We start from the raw sequence: 10,232 nt of genomic DNA, 5'->3' as shown, positions 1-10,232 counted from the left end.
TTCACAGCATAGGCGATATTTGGAGGGGGCACAGGGGTTCTTCTATAATAAAGATATATTTTTGAAGAAATAAGATTTATTACATACCTACTATAATATATATATATACATAATAAAATTTTATTAAACGTAATTATCTGCCACTATTATGCATTTTTTCCAATCTGGTCTCCGTTTTCCAAATTTTTAAAAGCTGTTTGAGAAGGAAATAAAACATTCCAAAAAACGCAGGCCAAATTTAAATTAAGAAGTTAAAAAAAAAGAGATATTTCGTACGAAATGGATTTTATCGGTAATAACTATAGGAATGTTAAGAAAAATCTTTCAAAATTTATGTAATTATTTGTGTTTGATACGTATCAGAATATAAACTTTGGGCTTAAAGCATGAAGTTTGCTGCTATGAATCAAGACTATCTCTAAATTCAAAAATTTCGAGAGCCTCTAACGCCTCTGTTTTGGTTTAAAAACTTGAAATCAAGAGGGACGTTTGTTGAAAATTGTATTGCCGTAACTTCGTTCCTCGAGATGCGAAGCAGATTTTTCGCCCTCTCACTTTTATTTCAGAGGATAACAAGTTTTCTATTTAAAAAATAAAGATTAAATTTTTTTAATTGCCAATTTTTTTTAAACTTTATTTTCGCGCTCGTTGAAATTTCAGAAGGGGCGAAACACTTTGTTCGCTCCCTCATTACTATTTTGGAAGAAAATAAAGTTTTCTACCCGGAAAATAGAGTGAAAATTGGAAATAAAATATTTTTTCTACTTTTACTTTACTTTTCCAAACGTCAAAAAGCACATTATTCGCCCATTTAGTTTAATTTCAGAACAAAATAAAGTTTCCTACTTGGTGTAGAGCTTCAAAGTTGAGAAAGAATAGCTTTTTTTTCTTTCTATGATTATCAATTTTACTTGGCTTTGTCTTGGTGAATGACTAAATATAAGAAGGGGCAAAGCACATTATTCAACCCCCTCTTAAAATTTAGAGGAATATAAAGTTTTCTACCTGAAAAATAGCTTCAAAATAGAAAAAAGAATTTTTTTTTTTTTTTTAAATTACCGATTTTACTTGACTTTATTTTTGTGAGTGTCTAAATTTCAGGAGGGCTGAAGCACATATTGTTTGCCTAATCACTTAAATAATTTTAGAGAGGCCCTCTGCCCCCCCCCCCCATTGACACACCACCGGATCTGTCACTAGATAGTAGACGAAAAAACTAAGACAGAAGTACAATATGCAGTTGTGGCCCCCTCTCAGCAAAAAGAAGTTTTTGACTCTTTTGAGAAAGGGAAATAATTATCGGAAAAAGTCGTTTAACCGTTTTTTACCCTTCCCTGTATGGTAAAGTAGATATGGAATTACAAAAAGAATATTTTCAGCAATTCTATTTTCACACAATTTCTTTCATACATATATATTGAAAAAATGTGATGTGGTGCCTTCATTCGGGGCCCCGGGGCGGTACCCCACCGTAGTTGCGGCCCTGGTATAGGGATTACCATAGAATAAAAGAATTTATAATTAGTCTGAGATTTATAAACTGCTAAACGTGTATCAAAAAAGACCATACACGTAACTCTGCAGGTCGTGGTAAGACATTTGCAGAGCTACATTGTTGAAATTTGATATTTTAAAAGGATTATTTTTGATTATAACTTAGCTCGCAAGAGATAAAAACCGTTTCAAATTTGAACAGTTACATAATAGGGTCCAGAGGTTAGATAAAAATAAGGAAATACTTCTATACAAATCTATGTAAACAATATTCTTTTACCAGCAAATGTTTTGGAAGCTTTTAGAAATGATGTCCTTTTTACCTATGCCAAATTCGGAGTGATCAAAATGAGAAGATAAATAACTTCTTTATAGCCTTAATATCAACAATTTTGAAATCATTCTGTAGGATTGCGATATAACTATAAGAATATTTTGTTCGATGCAAATTTTGCACGGGTTAAAAAGGCATCATTTCTAAAAAACTTCATGCACAATTTGTAAAATTGTGCCAACAGATTTGCCACGAAAAACCTTCCAAAACATTTGCTAACGCATTTAAAGAAAGATTGTTTACTTAGAGTTACTACAGAAATACTTCCATTTATTCTCCACCTCTGTAGGTTCGTTACATTTAGTTAACAAGCAAATTCACGTCACATTTATTTCTTCTCATTGTGACACACGTTCTGTATCCCTAAGTATTTTTTTTCCAAGTACAATAGAATATTTTTTCAAATCCAAGTAATCGTTCATTTTGTTGCGATTAACATATTAACAAAATACTCTTATATGAAACTATAATTAATCTATAATAAGTAAAAAATTACCTTTTTTTAAAAAAAGTGTCGACTTTTACGAATTATAAAAAACAGAGATAAATAAAAGGTGAACACGTTGGTTGGTGAGCGGACCCTCTTAGTAAATTAGAGTGACACTAAAAAACTTTTGACAGTAATGTAAAATATTGATTGAGAAGTAATCATTACAACTGAAAAGAAATTATGTTGTTCATAAGCTAAACTAAAATGGCCACTAAGTATAATTCTAATGTAAAAAAATAAAATCTATTATATATAATTCTCTTACGTGGCTCCCAAATTTTGGCTGTATTTCTTTTCCGCCGGTGGCAACGTTTGCTTTGTTTTGTTTACGTTTTGAAAACACCAAAGCATTCTGCCTTTTAATGATGTGTTTCTGATCTAATATACATAATTCTCTTACGTGGCTCCCAAATTTTGGCTGAAGTACTTTGTGCAGCTAAATAAGATTCTTTTCACAACACTTAAATATTTACTTTATTTTCTTCATATATCAGTCGGCAAAGAATTCTGTTAAGTTAAAAAACATTTCGCTAAAAAAAGAGCGAATTCTTAAAGAAATAAAAATAAACAACTTGAAAAATAAAAATGCTGTTGCCAGCCATAGAATTTTTTGAAAGTTAACTTAGCAACATAAATCAAAATGACATAGAAGCGCAACTAGATCAAAATTATGATACCTGAGCGCTTGCCGTAACAAATCCTTCAATTCTATAAGTGTTGTATCACCAAATGCCCAAATTAACAATTGTGTTCTTAAAGAAATTCTATAAAAAGTTTTAAATAAACAACCTATCTCTACAACTGCTTCTTGAAGAACTTGGCTCATTGATTAAAAATATTGTTTTAATTTTACAGTACTAACTTTACTTCTACTTTCATTATTGCTATGACCCTCTTTCATTACATTTTACAACTTCATGCTAAATTTGAGGACTTTAATTTGTTTTGTGGTTGAATACTGACGTTTATAAATGTGTACATAAAAAAGTAATATTTAGAGATTAAGAGTTGCCTCATAAAAATTTGAATTGTTGACATTGAATTAAACAATGGAAGCAATTGTTTTTGTGAAAAATTAAATTGTATTGTTGACATCAAAACTAAAAATATTGTGTTTAAACTTAACAATACTACTTTAATTTGTACTTTAGAATTGCCTCGGAGAAATTTGAATTGTTAGAAATGACTTAAACAGAAAGTTTTATTTTAACTGACAAATACTATATTATAATTTTAACTTTTTCTATGACTATACTCATTTTCTTACTCCTTTCTTTGTTTTTTATACATTTCATATTTTTGTGATGAAATAAAAAACTTATAGTTGTTCTGCTTCTGAACACTGATGAAAACACAAAATGATGAGCTTCATCAACAATCAAAAATATCTACATTTATTTTACAAATTCCATATTATTAGGGTGGCGCCCTTCAGAGAATTAAAAATACAAAGTTATCTTCATCAAAGCCGATGCTTAACATCCGGCGTTCAGTGGCAGACTACTATTTCATATTGTTTTACAACACATGGCTTTAGCCCTCTGGTGGGAAAGACTTTGAAACAAAACTTACAACAGTTACTTTTCTCAACAGCTGAAATTTAGAATAGTGTGATTAAGAAAAATATGTGAACTGCTTGCATTTTCAAATTAATATTGAAATGTACAGGTTTAGAATTTTCTACAGTGAAAAGTTTTCGGAACTTCAGTATTCAAAAAAGTATGCAAAAGCTAGACGTTAAGAACGTATCCAATGAGCGAGCAAAGCGAGCATTGGATTGCGAAGCAATCCGAAATGAACAGCGAAAGCAGTTCCGGGGGTTGGCGAGCGCCAGCGAGCAGGGGGCGAAGCCTCCTAGTAATAAATATTACTTAAATTTTGCTTCATAGGAAAAATTGTTTCATTGTTCTTAAATTTTGTTTGCACGAGTTCGATTTGTTACAACTTTAAAAAAAAAAAAAAAAAAAACAATCTTTTACCGGTTTTTAAGTCAGCCTTAACTTAAAAAAGATAACCATAAAATTATTTGTTTAAATTATAGGTAAACTAACAAATTTTTTTGATTTTTGAAGGCTTTCAAACTTTTAAATTAAAAAAATAGCTGTTGGGAATTTTAAGATTTAAAAAAGTAATAGTAACTTTAAAAAAATTCATAAGCTAAGGAAATTTTTTTCTTTTCTTTGGGGGGGGGGGTGCACATGCCCCTCTGTGTCCCCCCAACGCTACACCTATGTTTCACAGACTGATCATATCACCGACGCCATTTCACCGACAGCTCATATCGCCGACACGATCGAAAGCTCATTTCACCGACATGAGAGTTTCCCTGGCATGGTCATTTCGCCAACATGATCACTTCGCCGACATAATCATTTCTTAGAATAATCAGTTCACCAACTCAATTTTTGAATATTTTTCTGAAATTTTTTTTATTACTTGCTTTAGTTTTTTTACGCTGAGTAACTTAACATTTGAAAGGCATTTTTTTCCCGGTAATTATAAAAAAAATACGTTATTAAATAACTTACTTACTCAAATGTTTGGTTATTGCTAGGAGATTAGGAAGAAGTACTCTGTAGCGAAAGAGATATTCCAAGTTTAAAATGATATGTGAACTTTAATTTTTTATTTAATTTTTGATTTGTAAAATGACCTTTTATAAAAATTAATTCGCAAATGTGAAATTTAAGTTTTACTTGAAAAACTTTTATTATCTAAAAAAATTTTTTATTTAAGAGATTCGGACGGTCAAGTAATTCGGCTTTTAGATTATGCTTTGTGATAAATCCCTGACTACTGTCCTATATATATATTTTTTTTTCACATTCCCACAAATAATTTATTATTTTGTAATTCTATTTTTGAGGTATTCGCCTAAAATTTCGCTATTACAATCATATTTTCGCATACCACCTGTTGCGAAATAATTGCTTATGTCTCTTTTTTAATTTTTCAGTTTAGTTGCAACTGAAAAGTTATGAGCTTAGAAAAGCCATGTGGCAAAATTAATCGGAAAAAAAAATATTTATAAGAAAAGTTTAAATGATAGTTATTAAAGTGTAACTAATTTACAAATAATATTTTCCGCATATCCTAAGTGACAATTTGGGCTACTAAGTAAAATAACTAATAACTAAATCCTACATGCGAGAAATGGGAAAAAATAGGTTTTAATAAAGGCATAAAACGTTAATCACTCATGACAAAACTACAACGTCTTCTACTTTACAATTCGAGCTTGTTATTTAAAACCTACACCAAAAGGAATAAATCGGATTTTAAACAATATTGAACTTTCGACATTCATTCCAAAGTCATAAATAATGTTTTTAACATTTTCTAATTGACAATTTTTCGCCACTTAAATAATATCATACATGAACTAAGGGGGTATTGATAATATAATACTTTAACCATTCAATTCCAAAGTTAAAAATTAATATTTCCTCATCTTTGACTTTACCGTTTGAGCTAGCTATTTAAAATTCATACCAATAGGAATAAAATGTATTTTGAAAAATATTATCTTTCGTCATCTATTCCAAAGTAATAAATATTTTCTGCATTTTCTAATTGATAATTTTTCACCACTTAAATAGAAAAAAGAATTACATTGCCTTTGAAAATATAACTTTTTAGCCATCCTCTCCAAAATTACAAATAATATTTTCAACGTTTTCTAAGTGATTATTTGTGCCACTTAAATAAAACTATACAAGCGGAAATGGATTTAATGGTTTTAAAGTTATCAAACTTTATCCATCTATATGAAATTCGCAAATAATCTTTTTAGCATCTTTTATCTGATCATTTGCGCTCTGATCATTTGTGCCAATTAAATTAAATTATACATGCGGAAAAGAATAGTAGAATTTAGTTAATAATAATATTTTCACTATCAATAGACGATTAGCATGTAGGCGGTTTGTTGGATAACAATATGAGGACAGCAATATAATGGGTTAACCATTCTATCTATCCTATACAAGGTTTTCTATAATAACCACCGTAATGTACATTTTTAAAATCCTTGTAGAAAATTAAGGTCAAAAACATATGGACATACGAGTTCGAGGAAAGAAAAAAAACATTATCGAAATCTAACTAATCTTTATTGAGTGAAACAAAAAAAAAATTATTAAAACTTGTTTGATTACTGGAGTAATTAAAGAGCAACATAAATGCGATTTTTAGGACAAGTTTTAATGAATTTTAATCTTTCTTTCCTATAGCAGTTTTTTAAAACTTCCACAACGCTTTCATTTTCTTCTCGATACTAGATTTACTCGTGTTCTTCAATTCGTATACTTTTTGATTTAATTTTTGACAAGTATTCTAAAAATATATATAAAGATCTTTCCTCTTTGCCCTAAATGCCAACAAAACCAGGCATCACCTGAGCACATCTTGATCTGTTTAGGGCTGGACTGGAACGATATTCATTCCTCTCCCATTCTGGTTTCGGATTTTCTCAATATCAACGGATTCATTGATCTGGTCTGACCCAGTCAGACCAGATGGGAATTAGCAACAACAACAACAACAAAAATATATATTACAAGCACTGATTAGGGAACTCTATCCATACTAATAATAATAGGAGAATTTTAAGAAACAGAAATTTACTATATGGAAATGAATCACTTTCGATAATGGTGATAACAATAACAACAGCTGCAGCAACAGCATCAGCAGCAACACTTTTAAAACTACGTCTTTACAGACCTTGGTTTGGTTAACAGAACTTAATTTAGTAACCATACTTCTAAATTTAATTTAACTGTTTGGAAGAAAAGTTGTTAATAATTCGTAAGAAATCGAGTTTGGCTGTACTAAAGTAACATCATTTACTAGCGCAGATCAGATTGGTTATATCTCTTTAAATAAGTATGTAGTTTGGAAAAAAAAAGTGTGGGTTCTTTATTTCGTATTTTTCCCTTTACCAATGAGCTTTTCTTGAATGAGGAATTGAATATCGAATTACTTCTAATAAAAGAAAATTACTGCTAATATGCTTGAAAGGGAATATGTCCCAAGTCTGAAAATATGACGTCTTACGTGTTATGGTAGAAAATGTTTGCTAGATATATACCACCTGCATAACGAAAGTTGTTAGTTTCCCCCCACGTTTGAGCGACTCACAGAAGAGCAGTTTTGCAAATGGTTAGAAATCGAATTTTGTTTAGGTCTGTCAAGCATCGGAAGGGTGATGTTTACATTTGGTGAGTATGAGAATTTTTAATAATATTTACGAACGAAATCAACCTTTCTTTTAATAAAATCAATTAGTTCTAGTAAAAAAAAATCGCCGAAGAGAAATTTTTTTTTCATACAACATAAAGTTTTCTTCAATTAAGCAAATACCACAAAATCTTCAGTTGGTGAGATTAACTCAAAAATATTTAATTATAATTTCAAATTAAAAATAAATTTAATTCATATTTTAAATTTATTGGAATTAATAATTTTTATTGCATCAATAAATTTCTGAAAGGGAAGACAATTGAACAATTTAAAGAATAATATGTATACTTTTGTTTATTCAAAAAAGTTCCACGATTTTATATCGTTAAATTTTCACAGATGTTTTCATATTTTAAAAATGAGCGAGAAGAATAGAGCTCAATGTCCTCAATTTAGAAATGGTTTAGGTTAATCGTAGTATTTTAATCAAACGTAGTTTTGGTTTGTGTATATTATGTCTTTCGAAATCACTGTCCTCACCTTCCTCGTTTCCAATGCACTTATCAAAACATCACCGCCATTTTGGACAAGAAGCTGTTAATAATTTTTCATTCATATTTAAAAAGTCGGAGAGTCATCTGTCATTCTTCCATTCCCTTCTAATGCTCTAACTAATTATACAACTTTCTTTAAAATCATCTTCTTTTCGAACGAATGGTAATTACAGCTTCGAATTTCGACTTCGAACTTCTTGGAGAACTTCGAACCTCTTTACGAAACTCGAAAATAAAAACGTCTGAATACTTCCAAAAATGACGAAGATCAAAAAGATTAATGTCTAAAAAATTCGTTTTATGAAGAATACTTTGAATAATATTTTAACGTTCCGATTAAAAATTTATTTTGAGGGAGAAATTTGCTGAATGGACATTGCAGTTTTTCGACTTTTCAATGGGTGATGGAAATTTTAGTTTCAGTTCATAATTTGTTTACTTTCCGTTTCCTGTTATGCTTATTACAGTTATAATTTATTGTTATTTTTGTGAAGTGCCAATAATTTTATTTAGCTCTTTTTTAAAATGCTAAACTGTTTCACGAAGTTTGTGCGAAATGAATAAGAAAATAACTTTAAGTTTAATTTACATTGCATATCGTCTGCGAACTAATTATTCTGGACACAATTTGGAATGCGTGTTTAAAAAAATGGATACAGTTTAAAATTTATTTAAGAAAATGGACGCAACACAAACTGCGTGTTTAAGAAAATGGACATAGCGAAAAATTAAAAAAGAAAAGCGTATAGACATTTATAATAGTAAAGTATAAGCTGACGTCACTTCACTTATCTGTCCACAGGAAATCCATTAATGAACCATCAGTTGCAGATAGCAACCAATAGGAATGCGTATATGAACCCTATATATTCGTTTATGAATATATTATATGAATGTGTAATGTATCTGTATTATATAATATACATCATAAATATATAATATACATCTATATTATTTATCTATGTAATATATCTGTATTATAGGAATCGTCTAAGGAAATGGTGCAAATGACAATTGATTAATTTATTCCGCCCCCCCCCCAAGTGATATAGTTCAGCCTCTGGCTTGAACATCTCCATACATATCATATTACATATAAAGTTTAGTTTACTCTGGAATAAAAAGTAATGAGTTTTTAATTTTATTTTATGTTTCCAAGAAAAATACATTAAAATTTTAACTGATTTCATTGCATGAAGCCTTTTTTGACCGCTTTCAGACCATTCATAAGTTTTTGTTTTTTCCAAATGGGTACTTAAAATAGAATTTTACAACTCTGTTTCTATAAATAATCGACAAAAGAGCAATTAATTTCTTCCCCCTAATAGTATTAAGTTTCAGATTTTCTATAAAAAGAAATATGCAGTTAGCAGAAAAAATAATATGAAAATATGCATAGAAATAAAAATATGCATAAGAGTAATTTTAATTTTAATTGATGAATTTTAATGCCGAATTAAGGGACTAATTTTTCTTATTCTGCTGCATTTTTATGAAATAAATTTTTTTAATCCAATTTTTGACATTTTTTCTGTAGATATAATATTTATAGAGAAAAAATCCGTTTAATTGAAAATAGAAATACAACTGATTGTCATCACTCAGATAAAAACTAAATTAGGTTCAAATATATTTATGCTTAAAAATTAATTTTTTTTAAAAGCGAAACAAATATAAACATGAGCATATCTTTAAAATTTACATTACAATTAGTCACATGGATAACATAAACAAATGAAAAAAGGTTTAACTGCCAAAAATAAATTAAAAGACATTTAAAGTTGAGTTTAGAAATATTTTGATAGTTGATGTAAATTCAGTAAGTAAATTCTGTAATATGAATACATTTTTCTCTTTCAAAAATGTGCTTATATTTTACATTGTATTACACTCGATGAACTATAATGTTTATTTTCACAATCATCTAAATTAATTTCCTTGTAGCGAATAATTTTTATATTTCCGTTTTATTTTTCGAAACCTACGTACAGTTTGTCTAAAATAAGAACTCCCCTAGCCATTCTTCTGGACCTGTGGCGGTGACAATGGTAACGAGGTATAACTATTTTAAGTAGGGGTAAGGGATCACTGTTTAGAACTGGTTTCGGCGAGAGAAAGGGAATATTATTCTTCGGCCTATTGTATTAGCTCTAGAGTGAAGAGAAGATATCCTCAT

General features: G+C 29.4%; 1 protein-coding gene across 1 annotated transcript in view; it reads left to right on the top strand.

The window, feature by feature from the left end:
- Window positions 1–7,429: 7,429 nt before the first annotated feature.
- LOC107440588 (myelin regulatory factor-like protein) overlaps window positions 7,430–10,232 on the top strand; it is a 147,175-nt gene continuing 144,372 nt past the window's right edge. The window contains exon 1 of the mRNA XM_016053564.3: window positions 7,430–7,540. Coding sequence (XP_015909050.1) covers window positions 7,528–7,540 — 13 coding nt within the window. The 5' untranslated portion in view covers window positions 7,430–7,527. The remainder of the gene's footprint in view (window positions 7,541–10,232) is intronic.

The sequence above is a fragment of the Parasteatoda tepidariorum genome, chromosome 4 (assembly GCF_982258835.1).
Source record: "Parasteatoda tepidariorum strain Cologne lab strain chromosome 4, Ptep-v5.0, whole genome shotgun sequence".
NCBI classification, from domain to species: domain Eukaryota; kingdom Metazoa; phylum Arthropoda; class Arachnida; order Araneae; family Theridiidae; genus Parasteatoda; species Parasteatoda tepidariorum.
Note: the sequence above shows the minus strand (reverse complement) of the source record. Positions and strands in the feature narration are given on the sequence as shown.